A 23,092-nucleotide genomic window follows, 5' to 3' on the forward strand; every position below is an offset into this window, starting at 1 on the left:
GATATACCAGTAGATATATCATATGCCTGTGTGGTACTATATTTCTGATAAATCAAGAAAAAGGAAACAAGTAACTTGCACTTGTTGAGACAACTTTTATTTGAATAAACTGCTGAAAGAGGTAGAATAAAAGTTAAAAAGCTGAAGAGATAAATATTCATAAACAGAAAGGAGGAGTGTAATGGAAGTTCAGAGATGTGATATTTTTTCTGTAACTGTCACTGTGTACATTTCATATTTTGATTTGCCAAGTCTGCATCCTGCTGTCTGATTGGCTAAACACTAGGTTCATACTCTGGACTAAAAGACCGGTCTTTAAAACTTTCACCACCATGGTTTGTCCCAAATCCATTGTTTTCTATGGTAAAGTTGGACCTGTATACAGGGAACTGGGCGTGAAAGGGTTAAACCTGGAATCTCTCATGAGCATTTGATTTGCTGCAGCAATTTCTGCACTGCACCTGTAAACTCTGCGCTCATTTTGAAATTCCAAAAGTTCAACAAATCACAGCCCCAAGTCAATAATGATCTATTTGGACTAGGAAATATTGATGAAGCTAGAAAAAAAAAGGCTTGTACAAGCATTGATAAAGTGACAGTACAACAGTTTGCTTGGCTGTCCGCAATGAGTGCAAACGACTGTAACTGACATGTTCTACAACATGATGCCCTTTAACCCTTTCACCAGTTTTCCTCTCTAGAGGTCCAACTTTACCATAGAAAACCATGGAGTTGGTTCAAACCACAGTGGTGAAAGGGTTGATTCAAGCATGAGATAATGTTTCAAGTCACACCTTCATTCAACTGTTATCATATGTTGTCAAATTACTGCGGATCTCAATGGTGTGGCCAGGTGTTTTGCCCTGGATGTAAGACCTGTACACGGAAAACTGTCTTTTCCTCCACAGAGCATTTAGTTGTCTTCACTCTATCTCTTTGGTAAGACTTAGAAATTGTATCGGTAAGTACGAGCTGTATTCGGTACGGTTCTATCTACTTATCAAGAGAGGCCTTATAGATGAACAGATAAATGTCAAAACATCAAAAGAAGGAATTCCTGTAATTTTCATCTGTATTCAAAGTTGTATGGGTTATATTCATTTACAAAAAGTGTGTCAGTGAGTCTTGTTTCGATATTCATATACATATCTGGAGAGAATTTATCTCAAGATATCTTTGATGTGCATGATATCAATCTTCCATTCCATGTTCATGTTCGTCTACTGTATGAAGCGGTCCACCAGCACACCTTACGTTAGATTCTGAACTTACACTTCAGAGAATCATGTTCAACAAACTGCTATGTTAACATGTTCTCCCCATTCCCTGTCAATGCCACCATCAGTTCACCCACCTCACAAGAATGAACCAGAGACGCACCTATCACATTGTACCGTATTTATCCTGACGGTAGTGTGCGCCTTGGGGACAGATATTCAAACTCTCAAAATTTCACAATTCTTTTCTGGACTACCACTTGTAAAGGTTCATTTCAAAACTCCAGTACAGGTGTATCCCACCCTGTTACAACCATTCCAGATGTACCCATTCCAGGTGTACCGTACCTCTTCCTGTTCTACCCATTCAAGGTGTATCTATCCCTTTTTCATCCATTCCAGGTGTACCTCTCCCTGTTTCACCCATTTCAAGTGTATCTTTTCCTTTTGCACCAATTCTGGGTGTTTCTATTCCTGGATTACCCATCTTCGGTACATCCTTCCCTGATGTATCCTTTCCAGATGTTTCTAACCCTGTTCCATCATTCCCCGGTGTATCCATCTCTACAGCAGATCTGGAAGTTGATGGCTGAACAGTATCCGGCACCCCCTGTTCACAATCACCAGTTCCGTTATTTTGTTTGTTCCCATCTCTACTTTCTTCACAGCAAAATCTCTTCTCATCTGTCTGGTCCTCGTGATCCTGTTGACATGACGCATCAGGTCCAACAACCTGTACAAAGAAAAATATTCACTGTATTAAATGGTAGTTTGTACCTTAAAATTCAAGGATTTGAACTTTTGCTCAAAGTTTGCTAAACTTTAAACCATTTTCTGTTACACCAGAAACAAATTGCCCAATATTTAATGACATTTGAAATTCAATATGGCCACCATCCCTGAGGGGGGAGGTACCTGATTTTCACAAGACTAAACCAGTGAAAATATTGTTTTACCTCTTAAGCTTCAAATTACGCTCCAACAAGCGGTAGATCAGAAAAGAATTGTAAAAGTTTGAGAGTCTGAGTATCTGTCTAAGCACATTCTAATTAAACCCTTTGAACCCTGCTCGGAAAAAAAATCAGTATGATGTCATAGGTCATCACGGGGTCATGGTGCAAAGGGTTAATTACCAGGTCAGGGGAATTATTAAAGATTTTGTTAAATTAAATGGGTAATATTCGCACAATTGGACACTAAAGAAAACACTTAGGTAAATGAAATAGACAAACCCTGTAAACACGTCCTTCCTGCCAGCCCGGTAGTTCAGCCAATTCACACATTTTTCGCATGTACAGTCTGAGATGGTTGATTCCAACTTTGTGTGTTGTGAACCTGATCCTGCCATCCGGTGCATTGGACAAGGGACGTCTGTAGAATGGTCCGTCGCTCGGCACGTATTTCAGATAGGAAATGAGACATTTAATTCCACAGCGTTCATTCGTTTGGTCAGTGTATCGGCGTAGCGTCTTCAGCGGTCTCTTCCTTGAAAGATTTGATGCATTTTCACGATTATGAAAAGCCGAAGGCTGGAACTGCAGGTACTCCCCGTGTTCATCTCTGCCGTGTTCAAATTGTTCGGCTTGCAAATGAGAATGGTCTTCAGTGGATTGAATTTCAAATGATTTTGAAATGTAGAAATACGCTGCAAAACTCAATCCTTTGGCAGTCTCGTTGAAAAAAACTTTGTCTTGTAGTTTTCTCTCATCGTGTACGCAGCAAGTTTTAATATTTTGATCTTGTCTACCCACTGCCCTGTCTTCTACATCATTTATCACCCGTTTATATGTACGGTGGAATTCTTTAAATGACTTGTACACAGAATCCATAAAGCACAGGTCCGGTCGCCCGCACACATCGCGCAAGTATCGTTGCACGCAACAGCACAGGACGCGCAGAGTCTTGGCGGGATATTCTGACCCATCTTGTCGGCGTACTTCGGAGACAAAGCGACACAACCAAAACTGGAGTTCACTCGCTGTCAACTCAGAACTTAATGCTGGCACAGGGCCGCGAGTTTCATCACTTGACTGTGATTCACGACAGCGATCATTTCGGGAGTTACGCCAATTTTCCCAGGATGCTACAGCCCACTTTATCGGTCGATAAAGCTTCTGTGACATTGGGTCTACTTCTGGAAATCCAGGAATTCCAACCGGAATATAACTTAGCTGTGAACTGTTGCTATTTGGTGCAGACACCTGGGAAAGATTAGCTGTTGGTAGCATCTTCAGAAGTTCGCGATGACTGGATGTCTGAGGATGCTGCAATTCCAGGGAATGGAGATTTCTTCCTATGATACCTTCAGGTAAACTTTGTAAGTTGCCAGCATCCAATTGTTGTATAGCACACGATTCATTGTGTGTTTGCCTTTGATAGGTATTCATTTCTACTGGGCTTTTCACTGCGCCCTGAGTGAATGCACTGATATTGTCTGAGGTTTGATGGCTTGCAGTCGGTTCGTTTGTTTGAAGATCTTGGCATGTTGGGTAACGTTCTCTGTCAGCAACACAGATATTATCCTCAACAATCCATTTTTGTTTTTCAGTTTTTACTGCAATTTTAGTTGCATCATCAGCTGTCATGATCATTCCTTGTCCTGTTGATTTATCAATACGTCTTCTCTTTGCAGACATCGCTGTTTTATCAGATGTGTTAGCGGTACTTTGTGAGGTTACAGTTGTACTAGCATTAGACTCCGCATTACAATTCTCTCTCTTCACTGTCTTAGACACACTGTCTCTCCCTGTTCCAGCCCAATCTTCACCGGTACTTTGTGAGGTTACGGCTGAACAAGCACCAGACTCCGCATTACAATTCTCTCTCGTCACTGTCTTAGACACTCTGTCTCTCCCTGTTCCGGCCCCATCTTCACCAGTACTTTGTGAGGTTACAGTTGTACAAGCACCAGACTCCGCATTATGGTTCTTTCTCCTTGCATTCTTATGCACACACTCCCTCCCCATTCCAGTACCATTTTCTGCAAATACTGCTGTTGATATGTGCATCTTTAGGACGCCACAGCCACAGAGAAACTGAACAATTGTGGATTTTTCTTGTTTGACAGGAAGTAAAAACAAATAAAAAGAAACATTTTTGGGTTTAAAACAGCAACCAGTTTAGTCATCGTTGGAAAGCTATTGAAGGTTTGCAAACACTATCATGCATTTAACGTTTCATTTACATTTTCAACATTTCATTGCAATACAACAACTGTGTTTTAGTGTTTCTTTTCACTTTTTTCAGTCTGCATGTCAGCAAACCAATATACCGGTATATATATATATATATATATATATATATATATATATATATATATATATATATATATATATATATATATGTGTGTGTGTGTGTGTGTGTGTGTGTGTGTGCGTCTGTGTCTGTGTCTGTCTTTTCCTATCATTTCAAACAAGATAAACTTTGGAATTACGGTACTATGCCATTAGAGTATTCCAAGGATTTCAACGTTGTCATCATTATTGCGAGAGACCAGGTCAAGTGGCAATGAAGCTGGATTGTCTGGGTTTTTTACCAGCATGGTCACCATAAGACAGAAAAAAGTAAGTATGTAAATTACACCCTAGGACTGAGAAATGTGCGTTTATTACAGTAAAGAGAACCCTGTCATTTACCTTTGTGGGTAAGTCTGTTTTCTCTCAGACGCTTCAGTAGTTCTATGGTTGCTTTCTCCAAAGAATCGCCAAGAGATGACAGTCTGTCTGTCCGGGCAGCCTCTTCCCAGACATAGTAACAATCTACATTGAAACAGAACAACAGAGACTGGTGTTCACTATGGAACTCATACCACTGGGTATCACACTCACAGAATACTTGTTTGTTCAACTGAGCAAACTGGGTGGGCCATATCCTACCAAGTTCATATTTCTACCCCAGGTCAAGTTGGTTAAAACTAATGAAGCACAATGAAGCCCCCCTAATAATATAGATACTGTAAACATGATTTTTACTGACTAAAGCTGCTATAACAGACCAAGCAAAGTGGGTGAAAATACTTATTGGTTTGGCTCAGGACCACTTTTCACAGACTTTGGCTGACTGGGAAGTGATACTGTCTGGCAGGAAAGGGGTTAAGCATTGTGCAACAAAACCTGGCCTTGTATTTTGTATAATGCAAAACCTGGCCTGGTTGCTTGATTTATGTAGAACCCAGAGCTTGTGAAACACTTGGTACATATTTCATTGCAATTTTCCTGTTCACAAAATGGTGGCACTGTTTGTACACCACAGATAGTACCGGTACACAGGGCTTCTCATTTTCTGCAGCCACAACAAAAATTTGCTGAGGTATTATCCCTGAAAGGCCAAGTATTTTGATTTACATGTGAACTGTAATTTCTTGTTCTCTTTCTCATACCATGTTGAAACACCAACTATATAGCTTGTCGACACAGCATTTAAACATGTAAAATGCACTGTTATTGTTAACATTGGAATTTTATTCATGCCCAGAATTCCCTTGTCACAATACACTTAGTTACACATAGTTTACACATGATATGCCGAGTTGACAAGCTGAATACTCTGTATTCACTTCACCAAGGATGATTTTTACATATCTAGCTTTGGGGTCGCTTATTCCGGAAAAGACATATTTGCCATTTATGGCTCTCAAGATTTTTTACAAAAAACAAAAAACGGATAAAGATAGTGGCGGAAGTTGCATAACTATTTATGTTATGCAAACACACAGCCTGGCGTGAACCTGAGTGATTCGACAATTGCTATACCCACCAGAAGACAGTCCTTGCTATATCACGTGATGAATGCGCCCAGCTTGGCACTTAATCCCCATGATTCAAAATATATTCAGTTGGTTGATGAAGCCCTAAACTGCAACTTCCGCCACAATTTTTATCTGTTTTAGTTACAAATGGCGAAAATGGCTTTTCCAGAATAAGCAACCCCCAAAAGCTAGCACATATGTAGAAATAGCCTAGGTGAACTTCCCCTTCAACATGCTCTGGGGAGTAGAACAGAAAAACTGTGGTTGACGTTCAACACAATTGACATACCAAGAGTGAAACAAAATCATAAACTGTTGCAGTTACTGGCCCTTTATGCTAGCACAAGAGTTCAACTTGTGGATAATTTGACTAATTTTACCTATTGGATGTGCTCCCCGGGATGAATATATTCTGCTGAAAGAAATCTTTCAGAATTATGCAAATTTTGAAGTACATTTCAAAGTACATGCTCTCCTGCTGCAATTTCAATCACACATCAAAGAGCTTCAATTTTACTCCCTTACATTGTTCATCCTTGTTCTATAAGGGGAGAACCATTTGATTTCTGAGGAGGGGAAAACTTTTCTGCAGGTGAAGGAAAGGAAAACAAATTGACCCAGTGATGCCTGAATGTCAAGTAATGACAGAAAACAGAAAAAAAAATGCTGCCACATGGTCGGGGAAAATAACTTGCCGCCATACCCATTTTATCCAGCCCCCTCCCTCCACCTCCCGAAATCAAATGGTTCTCCCCTAATATACCTGACTACCATATTGGATCCAAAAGAACCTTTCCAACTCATGGTTATATTGATGACACTTTAATATTTCAGTATTTATGTATCTCGTCATCACATGGTGAATGCTTGCTGCGGATCCGTAGCCCTACCACTCCCTTTGCTGGTTGTGTTGGGCCCCACTCCCCCAACACAACCAGCAGAGGGAGTGGTAGGGCTACGGTTCATCCGCAGCAAGGTGAATGCCAGCTTTGACGCTAGCAAAACAATAGATTGCCAGACCTTGAGAAGACAGTTGCCCATCGTCTTCGCCTGCAGTTCCGGTTTGACGGTGAGTATTCACATTTTCTCCTGAAAAATCAACTTTGACGGTTTTTAAAAGTGAGACGTTGAAGTCTGTAGATAAATCCATGTTCAGTTGAGGGTGGAAAATCCGCAGAAGACCAACAAATGTTTGCTCTCCCGCGTTCTTCTGTACTATGCAGCTGACCTGACAAAATCATTTAGGTACAGGTCAACGGCAGAGGGCGCAATTTCGGTAGATGACCCGAAGTACACTATACATGCACACACATTTTTACAGTCAGCGAACGGGTATTATCGAATTGAACATCAGATGGACACGCAAGTTGGTGTAAGTGTCTCTCTCCTGAAAACCATCAAGGTTGATATTGCGGGAAATGCTCATGGGGTAAGCTCGCAAGTGTACAACTCAACGTCGGCCTCCAGTCCACAGGGAATGCACAACGGCCTGAACGGGGCATCTTCAGAAGGTAAACATCACTTGGCCTCGACTCAATGCAAGCATTGCACTGTTACTGATGCAACCATTCATCAGTGGCGGTTTACTTGCATTGAGTTGAATGCCTGTGGTTCCATCGTCTTTGAAAACAGCACTCTACCCAAGTTGAAATCACAGCGAGCCATATTTTATGGCGAATTGTGCCCAATTATTTGGTATTTAGACAAACTACACGAACCTTGGGCCCAGTACCTGTAATCCTTTGAAATTGAAGCCTGAACGTTTTATGCCATGTTGATCGTTTATCTTTGGGATAAACATGGAGGTAGCACACAATGCGCTACCTACATGATAAATAGAAATACTTTTTTGTTCTTCTTCCCAAGTGTTAGATTGCGTGGATGAGTGTTTATTGGCATGATAAATACAGTTACCAAAAACGTTCACAACAGCAGCAATGTTCACGAGTTATGCATTTAATTCATGGATATTTTGGCTGTTGAGCAAGATTCTGCATTTAAAACCAGATATGAACTGTAAATGCTCACGTGTTTCATTATATATTGCAGTTATGTGTAAATTTGAACCTTTGCCACATGTTTGCAACTTCATTGAAAGTATTATGATCAACATAATGAACAATATTCACCACAGATTAACTCTATCGGTCATTAAGTATTCAAATATGTAATTAGCTGAAATAAAAATAATTAATTTCTTTGACTGCTGTCATTGTATTGCCACTTTATATATATTCCAAACTTTGAAAGCTCATTATATATGCAAACTATAAATTAGCTGACATGAAAACTTAAGTGCGAAATGACTTCCAATATTGGTATAACCTGGTATAATCATCAATGTACATAGCATGTTATGCCAACTTTGATCAAATAAATCCAAGTTCATTAAATACACAAATTAGGAATTGGCTGAAGCAAAAATGCTTAATGCCTTTCAATGTTAGCCTACATAATACCCTAGTATCTTTAATGTACATAGTAAGTTTCATCAATTTTGGTCATGTAAATTCAAATATATATCCCTAATTTCAAAAATTCATTAAATATGCAAATTAGGAGCTTGATGAAGTAAAATGCTTTATGACTTTCAATAATGTTCTATCATAGTATCTTTAATGTACATAGCAAGTTTCGTCAACTTTAGTCAAGTCAATACAGATAAATATCCCTGATTATGAAAGCTCATTAAATATGCAAATAAGGAATTGGCTAAAGTTCAAATGCTTAATGACTCTCAATAATGTTCTATCATAGTATCTTTAATGTACATAGCCAGTTTCATCAACTTTGGTCTAGTCAATACAGATAAATATCCCTGATTATGAAAGTTCATTAAATATGCAAATAAGGAATTGGCTAAAGTTCAAATGCTAAATGACTCTCAATAATGTTCTATCATAGTATCTTTAATGTACATAGCCAGTTTCATCAACTTTGGTCTCGTCAATTCAGATAAATACCCCTAATTAGGAAAGTTCACAAAATATGCAAATTAGTAATTTGCTGATGTAAAAATGCTTAGTGACATTTAATAATGTTCTATCATAGTATCTTTAATGAACACAGCAAGTTTCATCAATTTTGGTCATGTAACTTCAAATATATATCCTTAATTTCCTATTATCCTTAATTTCAAAAGGTCATTAAATATGCAAATTAGGATTTGGATGAAGTAAAAATGCTTAATGACTTTCAACAAGGTTAAATCATAGTATCTTCAATATGCGTACCAAGTTTCGTCAATTTTGATCGAGTGAATTCAGATATATACTCCTAATTACGAAATTTCATTAAACATGCAAATTAGTAATTATCTTTCACGTCACCCCTTAATATCTTTCAAAGCTGATATATCTTGATGTGATCAACATTTGTAGCGAATTTCATCAAATTGTGTGCAGTCGTTGTCAATATATATCAGTTTTTTCTAAAATCATTAATTATGCAAATGAGCTAAAAGTAAGCAAGCAACACCCACCAAAAACTAATCAGTTCTTGCCATTTGCAAACTGAATCTATGTACCAGGTTTGATTCTGATCTGATGAGCCGTTTTTGAGATATCGAGTACACAGACAGACAGACAGACAGACAGACACACAGACAGACAGACATCGCTGCGACATATGCTCACGTGTGTCAACACGTGAGCAAAAACAACAAACGCTTGAGAAAGAACACCTTGAAGAGTATTTGTAGGTTTGAAATGGGTGTGACCATCTGCTTACAAGTGCAAGTCTCATTTGTACATCTATGGTGTGACTATAGGATGATCCAACTTCAAGAATCATCCTACATGTGTGATAGGCATGAAACAATGGTTATTTTCAAACTACAGCTTTCCACTGCAGTCTCAATATGGAGGCACATGTGTATGACCAATATACTCGCATAGGTCATGTGTAACATACAGCGCTGCCATGCAGAGCATTTATGGATGTACGAAGTGAACCTTGCTTGCACCTTCATGGTGTGACTCAGGGATGATCCAGTTTCAGGTGTATGATTCTACAAGTGTTATTAGCATAGAGCAATGAGGGACCATACACTCACAAGTTACTACAGCTTTCCACAGTCCCACTGCAGTCTCAATATGGAGGAATATGATGAGTATGGCCAATAGACTCACATGGATCAAACATCACAGTGTATCATTTGTATCATGGCCATTTCATGTATACTGCATACTTTAATTTGTCTGCAAGCACCAAACACACTCAGCCGGGACCTGGTCAAAATGGGTCTTTTTGATTTCTTTTGTAGATTGTTGTTGTATTTGGGATGAAGTTGTCAGAATGAACAAAGAAATGCATCTTGGGAACTGTCTGGAGAGTGTGACCACAGGATTGTTACACCGTTTAAAAAACAACAGTCTGACAAACCAAGGTAATAATCTTGTTATAATCTTGTCAGTGATGATGTAACACTTTAACCGATATATTCTGGTTCTTTCATATCATTTTCATACAACAGGTAGATACGGGAAATAGGTATATGAAATTGAAAGGCGAGTGCATGAACCTGTTCATCCTCAATTACCAGTGAACAGGTCCACCATCACCTTCAACAAAATGGCTTTGGGCCAAACCACATGTATGGTCCAGGTAGGGAAGGGTTAATTGATTCCTGATTCCCTGCAGACAAGTCAATACTCACCATAGTTTGGCCATGAAAGTGAAAGAGTAGGTAATATGTGCCTCAACTGAACATTATACAAATCTCTTGTATGAGAATAATAGGTGATACTTGACATTTTACAATGAATAGCGCTGATCACAAATGACATCATCATTTCTCTCATTAATATGCATTACCGGTAATAAATATTTGTCTGCACTTTCCGCCTAAACAGCAAAATACAACCTGCTAGTGTTACAATGCAATGGCTACTAAAAGTCACACTAATTCATATGCATTAATAGCTCAGACTACAAACTGCAACAACAGCCACGCATGCAACAAAATTTATCAAAAATACAGGCAACGTTGTCTGATGTCGCATGTGCTATATTTAGTAACATACCTGAAATTACAATCAACACTATTAGGGTTAAAGACAGTCATAGAAATAGGAATTTGTCCACATCCAAGTTCTTGAAATTTATACATTTATTTTGGCAACAGATTAACGCATTTTTACGCTCCCATATATGCATATGTATATATGCAAATGGGAGGTATTCGTATAAGGTGGCAAAATGGCGTCTGTGTGTATGTATGTAAGTATGTATGTATGTCTGTTAGTCCGTCCGGATCAAAAACTCCTAAACCGTAGCACCTACTGTCTTAGTATTTGGTGTACAGGTGCACCTAGGGGTGGAGATGTGAATTTGTTCAAATGAACATGTCAGTGCCAAAAATATGCTAATGAGGGGGAAAAAGGAAAAATCCTGCAAATGGCTAAAACTCAGTAAGCATTGGTCAGATTTGGTTGAAACTTGGTATGAAGATCTCTTTAGGTATTCTAAATTATGTGTGCAAAAATTTGGATGAAATTTGCATGTTTGTATTTTTAGGGTATTTTTTCCGTTTTTAGTCAAAAAATCTTGTTCTCTGAAATCGCTCGTCTGATTGCTATGAAACTTGATATTCATGTTCCTCAGAATGACCTCAGTCATGCTTGTACAAATTGTATTGATGTTGTCATATTTGTTATTTTGGGGCAATTTTCCAAATTTTTGATAAAAAATTTTTTAATCCAAAAACTGCTGATTTGATAGCTTTGATATTTGGTATACAGGTATCTAAGATTAATCTCAATATAATGTATTGAAGGTATGTTGAAACTGGCAATTTTTTTTATTTTTGGGGCAATTTTTGCCTTTTTTGGTCAAAAAATTTTTCTCCTAAAACTACTGATCTGGTAGCTTTGATATCTAGTGTACAGGTTCCTAGGGTTTATGTTAATTAGATATATTTAAAATTCGGATGAAATCTGCAATTTTGTATTTTTGGTGGCAATTTTTCTCATTTTTGGTCAAAAAATTTGTTTCTCAAAATTTACCAGTCTGATTGCTTTGATATTTAGTAAACCGGTTCTTAGGTTTTTGTTAATAAGATATATTGAAATTAAGTTGAAATCCGGAATTTTGAATTTTTGGGGCAACTTTGCGAAACTTTCAGTTTTAGTGGGATATCTTTCATTTTGTATTTTTAAGATTTTTTTTTGTAATTTTATACCTACTGGAAGTAAGTAAGAGTATATAATGTTGTGATTTAGTAAGCATTTGATATGGTAAACTGTATTTGGTGTTGAAATGCGGTAAAAAAATCCTGGCAGATTTTGAAAAAATTCCAAACAAATGCCAATAAAAAATTCAGCCAGTGAAGGTTTGACAAAAAGAAAAGGTGGGAGAGTGGGGAAAAAAGAATGTACAATGGATCGGATAAAAAAGATAATGTACCTCATCGATCTTCCAGACACCATCCCTTATCAAATGGTCCACCCCAATGTATTTTTGTGCACAATTAACCATGCAGTGTATTTAGTTTAAGATGTCAAGTTAGGTAAGGATTTGAAAGGAATAGTCAAGTTCACCACAGTTTAACTTTATCTCTTGTGTCATCATCCATGTGTAATTGGTTAAGTTTGTAAGTTGTTCCAGATGTGGATGCACCAGCTGTTCTGGAAGAAAACAATGTTTACTTTTCCCTGTAGGGTTTCTGAGTTGATGATTGTATGTTGAAATTTCTCCATGTATCTGGTGTATGGGCAAAGTGTAAACATTGGTTGCATGTTATGTATTTCAGTCTATGTCAAATTTTGTAAATGAAAAATCACGAACAGTTTACTGTGTGCTTGTAAAAGATAATATATTTGTCAATACATAAACTGCCTTGCAGATTGGTTGTCTTAAAGATTATCACAGAAGTAGAAAAGGAAAAGAAACTAATCAAATTGCTGTAACATATTCACTCTCAGTGCCTGTATAGGCCTATACTTAATTATTTTATCATTACATTCAGCTGTTTGTTATATCTTATATCACTCTCCATGGGCCAAGGCACACTTGGGGTCAATGTCATCACTCTGTGCCAGTCTGTGTATGTCAGTCTGTCTGTACCGGTATATGTATGTCCATGTTTCATACAATTGTTGACTTGTTTTGATAACTATATGGGAGCGAACAGTGATGTTGTCACTATTTTTGTTTTGTTTCTCAGAAAATCTTCATCATTAACTTCCTGTGTGATAGTGGAGCCCTGCAGATGCACATAACAACATCAGTGTTCACAGAAAATGACAGTGGAAGAAAAAGAGAGCGAGAAAACAGAACTGTTGGAAGAGTTGAAAAGCAGTCTGGTGTTGGTGTGGCTGTAAGCTCACAAAGTTCCAGTGAAATGTCCAGAGAAAGGGAGATGTCTCCAAGGAGAAATGACGAAGAATTTCCAGAAGAAGAAATGAGCACAACAACTGATAATGAACCAGATATCAGGGTGAAGCTGGAAAAACATGAATGGATTGTTGAAGATGGCAACTACGTCGTTCAAAAAGAAGTGTGTGACTCTGAGCATTTTCAAAGCATTGCAGAAAGTACTTCAAGACAGCATCTCTCTCTCCAAGCAACAGATTATAACCCTGGATATGCAAATAGGAAACCTATCATGCAAACAGAATCAAGATTGCAGCCACACAGACAAACTTCAAAATCCCACAGAGTTCAAGGTCTAGTGAACTCCAGAAATGCCCATCAAATGGCTTTTTCTGATCAACCCTCACAAGGACAAGTAATTGATGACGGTGTGCCAGTAATATTCACTGATGAAATTAAGTGTAGTGATGCTGATGAAACAAGAGACTTGTTTCAACCACAGCAGCCACAGGTGTGCCGTGATGGTGAAAACAGTACCTTTTATGAGGCAGAAGAGACTAATGCCTTCTCGTTGCCTGACAAAAGGCAGGATTACATCGCTTCGGTAAGGACTGATACAGCGCCCTCTATCCAAACAGATGCAATTTCTTCGCCTGTCAGCTCAGAGTACGATGGAATTGACATGAATAGTGGAATAACTGCCATTTCATCGCCCGTCAGCGTAGACTGTATGGCAGGTAACTCCTTTGCAGCGTCTACTGCAATTATAAACCTATCGTCACCGTCTTTCCTGAGTGGTCAGAATCAGGACTGCAGATTTTGTGGGAGTCAATCACGCTGTATCACAGAACTGAGAAACCGTCTTTCAGGACACTTTCAAAGTCACTACAGCACCTCTGGTGGTCAAGACAAGGCTCATGTTCTACCAGAGGGTGGCAAAGATGATAACTGTAGACCATACGAGTGCAAGTACTGCCGACAAAGATTTAAACACTCTTGGGATTTCAAGAAGCACATCACAACTCACGCTGGGAAAAAACCGTATAAGTGTGGACTTTGCAGTAAGAGGTTCAGTCGCAGGGATGCGTGCAAAAATCACATGAGAATCCACACCAGTGAAATGTCATAATCATGTGGTTTGTAAATTCTGCCAAGCCAGAACTAGAAACTAGAACAGTATCTATTTATCAGCTACTTCCCTTTTTAATCTCATTCAGAGACTGTTTAATAGATTTTATCGAATTCTGCCAAATTTTAATGTTTCTACGTTGAGTTTTAAAATAAATGCAAAAAGTATTTGTTTGTGATTTTTGTCTTGGTTGTTTGTCACTTGCTTTAACTGGCTTTCTTGACCATCTTGTGATGGGTATGGCATTGTCATTCATGTCCATGCCAGGTTATGCATATTTGCTAACTATTGTTTATGTTATAAAGATACGCACAGCCTGGCGTGGACATGAGTGATGAAAGCGCCACGCTTGGTGGTTTTTTCCCATGATTCAAAATACATTTAGTTGATGTAGGCCTAAACTGCAACTTCCGTCACTATTTTTGTCTCACTCTGTTTTTGTGAAAAACAAACGAGTGATGAACGGCGAAAATGGCTTTTCAGGAAAAGGCAACCCAACTGCTAGCACATATAAAAAAATTAGCCTCAGTGAACATCCCCTTTAAATGAGCAAAATCAACCACAAAATCATTGGTATTCACTGTCCAAGACTTAAAGCCTCATTAGTATCATCTTTTTTCATGTTTTCAATAAGATTGTTTGAAATCAAATGCATCTTTTGTAAAAATTCTAAACAAAGTGCAACCACAAAATGTTGTTAAAACATTGGTGATGAAGGCACAACTTAGATTTTAACCGCTAAATAATTTCGAGTTGCAACTGAATTATGGCTGCGGCAAGTATGTGCATAAACACCATAAAGGTATACAGTCACCTGTTCCAATTTTGCCACAGTTACCATGGAAAGAGAAAATCAAACCAATCACAGATTATAAGCGGGTGGCCGCTTTTTAAAAACAGCGCCCTCACATGGGCATTTTGAATACCAAAGAACGCCCCTTTGACCATATATGGGCATATTTAGAGTACAGGTGACTGTATTCCTTTAAATCGACTGAATCCAAATCCTCACCAAGAATTGAAACAGTGACATTTTCAAAGATGAGATGGCTAAATAGTAGAATCCAAAACATCTCTCTGAAGCTTTTATGGTCTTTTGTTGGTAACCAATCAAAGTGCAGTACACCTTTAATGAGAGCTATACTGACATTAAGTCTATGGTGTCCCATCCATGCCAATATTGCTACTTTTATTTTACTTTCAATTTTACAACTCAACATTCTGTCTCTTTCTACATTCTATTTTACATTTTATTACTTTACCTGCTACTTCATAATTTCACAGTTTCACAATGCAACATTATATTTTATAGTTCAACATTATTGCTCTCCATTTTATTCTCCTAAATTTCATTCTACAGTTTAATGTAACAAATTCCCATTTTGTTTATCGAAATGCCATCTTACAAAGAATCTACTTACCTTGGCCTTAGCAAACAGAAAAAACTCACCAGGTTAACCTGTTCACCCCCAATTCCCTGTAAACAGGTCCACACTCACCATTGATAACAATGGGTTTGGGCCAAACCATAGTGGTGATAGGGCAAATGGAAATAAGTACATACAAAAAATACCGCAATGATACAGTGTCGCTCACATTTGATCAGAATTGGTATATACCAGTATGGGTACCAAAGTTCAACAATAAATGTTGTTTCTATCTGTTCAGTGCAGGAAAATTCTACGTTGATGTTATGACAATGATTTCTGCACAGTACAACCAGAAAAACAACAAGAAATATTTAAACCAGAAAAACAAGAATGAAAAAAGTACATAAGGTCTGAAACTTTAGGTACTGGAGGTCAACTTTAGCAACATGCATAGCAGAAACAGGTAGTCCCTCTTAGTTTGAGCAAGTCTGTTAATATGTAACAGTTCATAAACAATGACAGGAAATGACTCAAGGTCAGTGGAGTAGCCTGTTTCAGTCACTGGCATGCCACCACTCCTGCACATTTGCAGGATTTCTCTTTTTCTTACCTCATTTGCACATTTTTGACACTGACATGTTCATTTGAACAAAGTCACATCTCAACCCCTGCATCTACCTGTACACCAAATACTGAGATGGTAGCTTTGGCGGTATGGGAGCTTTTGCGTGTGACAGACATAAATCCGCACATACATACCCACATACATATATACAGACATACAGACGCCACCGACTCACCATATAAGCTCTTTTTGGTATTTATATACATACCAAATATGAGCTAGAAAATACAAGATGCCATTGCATTATACTGCAGCCTGGTATTGTTGTTTTAATGGTTCAAATGGATACAGAAAGCTCCAGAGGATAACATAAAATAGCACTAAAAATAGTTTGGGTCCACCATACTTCAGTCTTGCTGATGAGGCTGAAAATAGCATCGTCCGCTGATATATACTGACTTCTGCAACAAAGATTTCTGCTGTGTTCATAAGAAATGTTATTCCCCGTTTCTAAACATTGGCATATAATATGATGGGAACAACAAAGATAGAATTGTGGGGTAGAGCAACCATGATAAATTGTATACATGTAAGTGCAGTTAATAAATATAAACAGCGATGGCTCAACTTACCCCATGTTACTAAAGGAAATTTTAAAACCATGCATAGAACAGAATCCAAGTATCTAACACAAAACACTGTAAGGCAGCATGTGCCTCGATAGTCAAGGTATTAAAGTATTGCTCAGACTCTCCTCAAGAAATATTTCAACCATTTTTGAACCAATTCTAGAATAAAAATCCGGAGTCACCATGCAAAGTTTGGTACCAGAGAAAGATTTTACAAAATGTTTACCAATCTTAGAATTTCAAAATGGCTGCCATGCCTTTGTTAACTCTAGGAGAGAAATGAAAATTTTTCGAAAAATTAAGATGGTGCAAAATATTTCTTACTCCAGGAGCTTTAAAATGCCACTGCCCTGACAAGTACAAGTGGTAGATCCAGAAAGATTTGTAAAAGTTTGAGACTTAATATCTGTCCCGGTGGCACATTCTACCTACAGGCGCTTGGCTCATCACTTTGCAAATCTATAGTATCTTTTCTTCTTGTACCATATACTATAGAGGATTCGCAAAGCAACAAGCCAAGCACCTGTGATTCTATCTTAGATAGCAAGAAACACCACAATTGATGAAATGTCAAAACAGATTGTATGATAATATCCAATCTTATTATTGACAACAGAATATTAGGCTGGACTGAGATCAGACGTTGTCCTGGTATGCATATCCAAATTTCAAAATGGCAGCTTTAACAAAACTACTGACAACAGCTGAAGCAGCTTCATATCTATGAAAGGACACAATCATTGTTTGTTTTTTTTGCAAAGTCTTGCACTGATTGGAAAGCTATCTACAAATAGGGTGAACTATAAACATGCATCAAATATTAATGTGCTTCAGATTTGCACAACATTACTTGCCAATTCTGGAAGATGCAATGTTCATCAACAATAAAGTCGTGCAGACGGAAAAAACCCAATCCCACAAACATATAAAGAAATGCATGCTTTTCCTGTATAGTTTTCAACAAATGCCAAAATTTTCACGGAATTTAAGGGATTCCCCTAAATTATCATAAAAATACCATCAAGGACAGTGTGCTCATATTTGGTTTGAATTGGTCCATTCAAGAAATATTTAAACCAGAAAAACAAGAATGACAAAAGTAAATAAGGTCTGAAACTTTAGGTACTGGAGGTCAACTTTAACAACATGATCAGCAGATGAATGTTTCAACACAGTCCCTTTTAATTTGCGCAGGTCTGCTAATATGTAACAGTTCATGAACAATGACCGGAAATGACTCATAAGCCTGTTTCAGTCATTGCCACCATTCCTACACATAATAGGTACACTGCATACAAATAGGTTCGAGATTACAGAATCTCAAACTCAGATGTGTGGGCTGTTTTCAGTTAATGCCACCACTCCCCACACATTTGCAGGATTTCCCCTTTTCCTTACCTCATTTGTATATTTTTGACACTGACATGTTCATTTGAACAACATCACATCTCAACCCCTGGGTCTACCTGTACACCAATACTAAGATGGTAAGAGCAGTGGTTCAGGAGCTTTGCATGTGATGGACATACATCCACACATACATACAGACGCCACCGACTCGCTATATAAGCTCTTTTTGGTATTTATATACATATCAAATATGAACTAAAAATCAGAATTCGTCATGCACAATTTTGGCTCAGAGAGACAAATTAGTGCCATTCTGTTGTGAAAATTTTATAATTTTCAAAACAGCAGAAAATGAAAACACAATGTACTCAAAAAGGCATCAGAATGAATCCACACAAGCTATGAACCAGGAAAGTGTTGTAAAATTTGAAAACTGGCACACGCTACATTATCCTGTTCACCCCCAATTGTCAGTAAGCAGGTCTACACTAACAATTGGTTAAGGCCAAACCATTGTGGTAAAAGGGTTACAATACATGCACAGTCCCTCTATCACATGTAACTCCTATGTAAGCATTACTGGAAATCATGAGATCTGAGAAACTGCATCTGTTGTGGCATTGTCATGTGTTCCAATGTCATTTGATTGTGTCATTGGATTTGGATGTATTTTCTCCATATGTTTTGCAAGACCTCTTTGGCGGTGAAAACCTTGTCCACATATCTTACACACCACAGGACGTACTCCAGTGTGCTGCCTTCTGTGTACGTAAAGATTTGCCTTATTACTGAAACTTTTACCACAGTAATCGCATAAAAAGTTTTTCTCTTTTGTGTGAACCACTGAATGTTGCATGAGGTGTTCCTTGCGACCAAAGTTCTTTCCACAATGCTCACACATGTATGGTTTCTCGCCTTCATGGTTCTTCACATGTCTAACATAATGATCTTTCTTTTTAAAGTCCTTCCCACAAACCTGGCAGTAAAAGTTCCTCTCATCCGAGTGTGATTTCATATGTGTCTGTAACACAGATTTATAAGGAAATCTACTGCACACGTCACAATGGTGGTTCCACAATTCCAGTGGTATGTGTTTGGTCATTTTGTGTTGTCCCAAGGCACCAGAAGACCGGAAGGCCATGTCGCATTGGTCACACTGCAACATACTGTCACCATGAATTTCCGTTATGTGTTTATACTTGCTTTCGTCTGTGACAAAACTGGCTCCGCATATTTCACAGGTATATGATTTCTCCCCAGGGTGTTTAGATCTCAAATGAGCTTTCAATGTTGTCATGGTTGTATACTGTGTTCCACAAATGCAACACTGGTTGTCTCTGACGTTTGGCTTCTGCCTTCTCTTTTTGTGGCCTTTGTTTTTATGCCATTCCATGTGCAGACTGTATCTCTTTTCCATTCTCAAACTCTTCCCACAATCCTCACATTGGAACTTCTCTTTTCGTTTCTTCCTTGTTTTCAGTGCCTTACCAGACGTGGCTCTTTGCCAGTTGGATTTCCGTGTTTGCGGAGTGTATTCATCATAACTATCATTCTCTGTCTCTGGATAATACGATGTGTCACCCAGTGCCTTATCTGATGAAGCTCTCCTTCTGTTGGATTTCCGTGTTTGCCGAGTGTATTCCTCATCGCTATCATTCTCCATTTCTCGATAATAAGATGCAACACCCAGCGCCTTATCGGATGCAGCTCTCGGCCTGTTGGATTTTCGTGTGCGCGGAGTGTAGTGTTTATTGCAATCACTCTCTGTCTTTGGATGATAAGATGAATCAGCATCACTGCTACTATTGCCCTCAGTGTCACTGTGTAGAACTTCTTTTGTTTCTGTCGGTTGTGAGGTCACAGCCAATGCTTTGGTGGCAGCAGTGTTGGAGTCACTCACATCTCCTTGAAGTTCTTCCATGAAATGTTCTGCATTAGTTTTTAGTACGGCAAAATCTGAGTCAGGCATGTTGTCTGTTTCTTCAGAACTCTTATTATCCTTCATATTATTGTTCATTTGTTCCATATTATCATCTTCACAACAACCATGGCTGTCATTGTGTGCTTCTTGCAACACTTTATTCAAATCTGCCTCTTCCTGAACTAACTGGCCAGCAATACTTGAGATCTGTCCTGCAATTGGTTGATTGGCATCGTGTGATTTCTCTCTCACAGGTGATTGGTTAACTGTATCAGTACTTTCTATCTCTTCTCTTTCCTTTATTTGTCCTTCAATATATTCTGGCACAACTTTTTCATATGTCTGACCTGTTTCAATTCTTGATTTCTCACTATGTATTTTGTCTCAACATCTGTGTTAGGAATGTTTTCTAAATCTGCTGAAATGTAACAATCTTGTGATGTCTTGATTATTCCTTCCGAAACATCCTTGGCATCTAAATTTTGTCCATCAATTCTCCTCTTTTGGTTATCATCTCTCAAATCACTTGGAGATGGTTCAACATCTGAATGATTATTCATATCAACTGTGTTTATTGGCACAACCTGACATACTTGGCCATCACCTGAAGGTGAAAGGTCATATGACTCTCCTCTCAAAGCTGATTTGTTCACAGTGCTGGTAGTTTCCATTTTTTCTAACATTCTGTCCTGTTCTCTAGAAATTACTGGCATGATACTTTTTTGAACCAAATTCATTTCTTTCCATGATCTGATATCTTTTGCTATTCTTTCTGTCTCCGACAATTCAACTGCATCATACATAGCAATGAATGGAATTTCCTTGGAATCTCCGACAGGCATACCATCCAGGTCTTCATCTAAAACATCCTGTGTGGATATAGGTGACAAAGGACAAGAGTTACTGCTGCACTGCCTGACACATTCTAAATCACTATGTGCTTTCATAAATATCAACAGTAAAAACCTGATTGGTTCAATCATCTACTGCATACTATATGGATGCTATTTGTATGACTCAACTCAAAACAACAGTACCACAAATAAACTGACATGGTCAATGAATGGGTCTACCATTTTTTGTCACAAATTTTTTATGTATATCATGGTCAACCTGTCAACCATACAATTCTTGGCAAGCTTCAGCTGAACTCAGTGCGGCAATTGGAACTTATTCCTTGGGTCCAACTTTGTTCAGTTTGTTAAGGAAACATTTACTTGAAAACGAACCTGAATCCACTGCAGATGATAGGCTTGAAGTTTAAATGGTGCTCCCAGTCTTTTCACATCAGGAGTGTACTTATTTTTCAACAGGATGGCTAAACACATCTCAGGTTGGCCTGGAGTCTTTTGAAAGTCAAGTTTGACAATGTATGCATGGACACAAAATCCTCCCCAGATTTCTACGTCTGATTCTCTCAGAACAGATTGGACCAGGATGGGATATGTGTCTGTATTCTCCTCATGGATGTTGTTTGCAAGTACTTGAAAACCAAATTGTTGAAATAACAGATCATTCATAGTGGCATATTGATTTGATCGAATCAATCCTTGAATTGACTGTAAGTCCATTTTCTTTTGTCACATCAAGCTCTGTAAAATGTGAAATATAAAGTGATAAGATTATAATCAAATAATATAACTTTAAAATTTCATAAAACTTGTAATCGACTGGACACGCAATTATATATACCACCTTTTTATATATGCAAGACAATCATAGCAGTTTTGTGGGTCATCTTTTTATCAATAGCCATATACATATACTGTGATATCAACGATTCATCCCCATTCCTTATAAAGAGGTCTAAAATCACCATTGATAATAATGGATTTGGGCTAAACCATTTGGATTAAAGGGATAGGCAGACATCAAGCCAAACAGAATCACTCAATCTACACACAACCCGGCATTTCAACTGGCCGTGCGCTCACACAAAACATTCAGAACTACACTCCCATGTGCCTTGTTGGATCACAAATTTAATCATCTTGTCGAAATCGCGCCGATGAACATGTTATTGTTACTCGCATCATCTTGAAGCCGTGTTTTGCATCCAAACGTAGTGACGGCCTGCAGAACGATTTACCTACTACTGCTTACTGCAAATGAAGCGAGGCAGAGACATTGAAATACCCGCCATGTAACTAACCTTACTACAGTGTATAAAACAACGCTTTGTCACACAATATACCGGTATTATTAGAGAGGCCAGGAGAAGCAGGTGCAACGGGGGACGATGCCTGACAGCTCAGCAAAAGAAGTAAGTTTTGTAGAAGCGCGCCACCACAGGTCGTTTGTTGTGACCTCTGACCCTATAAAACAACTCAGGGGGGTCGAATAGGAATGCACCATTTAATATATGGGGGGGGTCTGGAGGATTTTAAAAAAAAAATATTCCCAGCGAATGTCAGTGACACATAAATTCAGCCAGGGGGGGGGCTTAGAAAAAAAAAGATGGCTCACTAGGGTGAAAGAAAAAAAAAATCCATCAAAATTACTTTCTGGAACACATTTTTTTATTTTCAGAGCGCCCCTTTTGGCGCAAATTGAAGACTGTGTCAGATACAGAATGGTTCTTGGCCAAATACATCACTGCTCTATATAGATATTTTAGATTTTAATGTCTTCCTAATATAGCTCGATCCCAAGGGTATAATTGTGGTCAGTACATGTAGCAACTTTTGGCTTTTTGAACTTCTTGTTCTGTTTGTTAGCTTATTTCTTTCCACTAGATTTTGATATCACAATGTAATTTTGGATGTAAGCATAAGATAATAAAAGCATATAACATCACGACGGAACTGGAGTCCTTTTTTTATGAATTATAAATGAGAATTCCATAATTTA

At 38.2% G+C, this 23,092-nt stretch overlaps 2 protein-coding genes and 1 long non-coding RNA gene across 4 annotated transcripts; 1 reads left to right on the forward strand and 2 right to left on the reverse strand.

Moving 5' to 3' along the window:
• Positions 1 to 75: 75 nt before the first annotated feature.
• Positions 76 to 7,218, reverse strand: LOC139124592 (uncharacterized). The gene is made up of 4 exons (XM_070690727.1): positions 6,985 to 7,218; positions 4,853 to 4,975; positions 2,450 to 4,272; positions 76 to 1,950 (listed from the first exon to the last, which is right to left on the reverse strand). Exons 1-4 carry the CDS (start codon positions 7,112 to 7,114, stop codon positions 1,585 to 1,587), a joined length of 2,442 nt encoding a protein of 813 aa, XP_070546828.1. The 5' UTR covers positions 7,115 to 7,218; the 3' UTR covers positions 76 to 1,584.
• On the forward strand, positions 7,156 to 10,351 carry LOC139124593 (uncharacterized). Its single transcript, XR_011549971.1, has 2 exons — positions 7,156 to 7,475; positions 10,229 to 10,351. It is a non-coding gene; the product is annotated as an uncharacterized lncRNA (long non-coding RNA).
• Positions 10,352 to 18,323: 7,972 nt separating this feature from the next.
• Positions 18,324 to 22,583, reverse strand: LOC139124947 (gastrula zinc finger protein XlCGF57.1-like). 2 transcript variants are annotated; one of them, XM_070691062.1, is made up of 3 exons: positions 22,395 to 22,583; positions 21,472 to 21,834; positions 18,324 to 21,111 (listed from the first exon to the last, which is right to left on the reverse strand). In XM_070691062.1, the coding sequence occupies exon 3, from the start codon at positions 20,345 to 20,347 to the stop codon at positions 18,908 to 18,910; it is 1,440 nt and encodes a 479-aa protein (XP_070547163.1). In that variant the 5' UTR covers positions 20,348 to 21,111; positions 21,472 to 21,834; positions 22,395 to 22,583; the 3' UTR covers positions 18,324 to 18,907. The 2 variants fall into 2 exon arrangements, with proteins under 2 accessions (XP_070547163.1, XP_070547164.1); XM_070691063.1 differs by lacking the exons at positions 21,472 to 21,834; positions 22,395 to 22,583 and adding an exon at positions 21,316 to 21,457.
• Between the last annotated feature and the right edge of the window lie 509 nt (positions 22,584 to 23,092).

This window comes from Ptychodera flava (assembly GCF_041260155.1).
Source record: "Ptychodera flava strain L36383 chromosome 23 unlocalized genomic scaffold, AS_Pfla_20210202 Scaffold_24__1_contigs__length_23054250_pilon, whole genome shotgun sequence".
Taxonomy (NCBI): Eukaryota; Metazoa; Hemichordata; class Enteropneusta; family Ptychoderidae; genus Ptychodera; species Ptychodera flava.

Coding starts and splice junctions, on each gene's coding strand:
- LOC139124592 (XM_070690727.1), bottom strand. CDS start 7,114: ATGGATTTATCTACAGACTTCAACGTCTCACTTTTAAAAACCGTCAAA. Junction 4,976..6,984: donor TGGGCAACTGTCTTCTCAAG/GTCTGGCAATCT, acceptor GTTTCAATGTAG/ATTGTTACTATGTCTGGGAA. Junction 4,273..4,852: donor AAACAGACTTACCCACAAAG/GTAAATGACAGG, acceptor CTGTCAAACAAG/AAAAATCCACAATTGTTCAG.
- LOC139124947 (XM_070691062.1), bottom strand. CDS start 20,347: ATGGAACAAATGAACAATAATATGAAGGATAATAAGAGTTCTGAAGAA.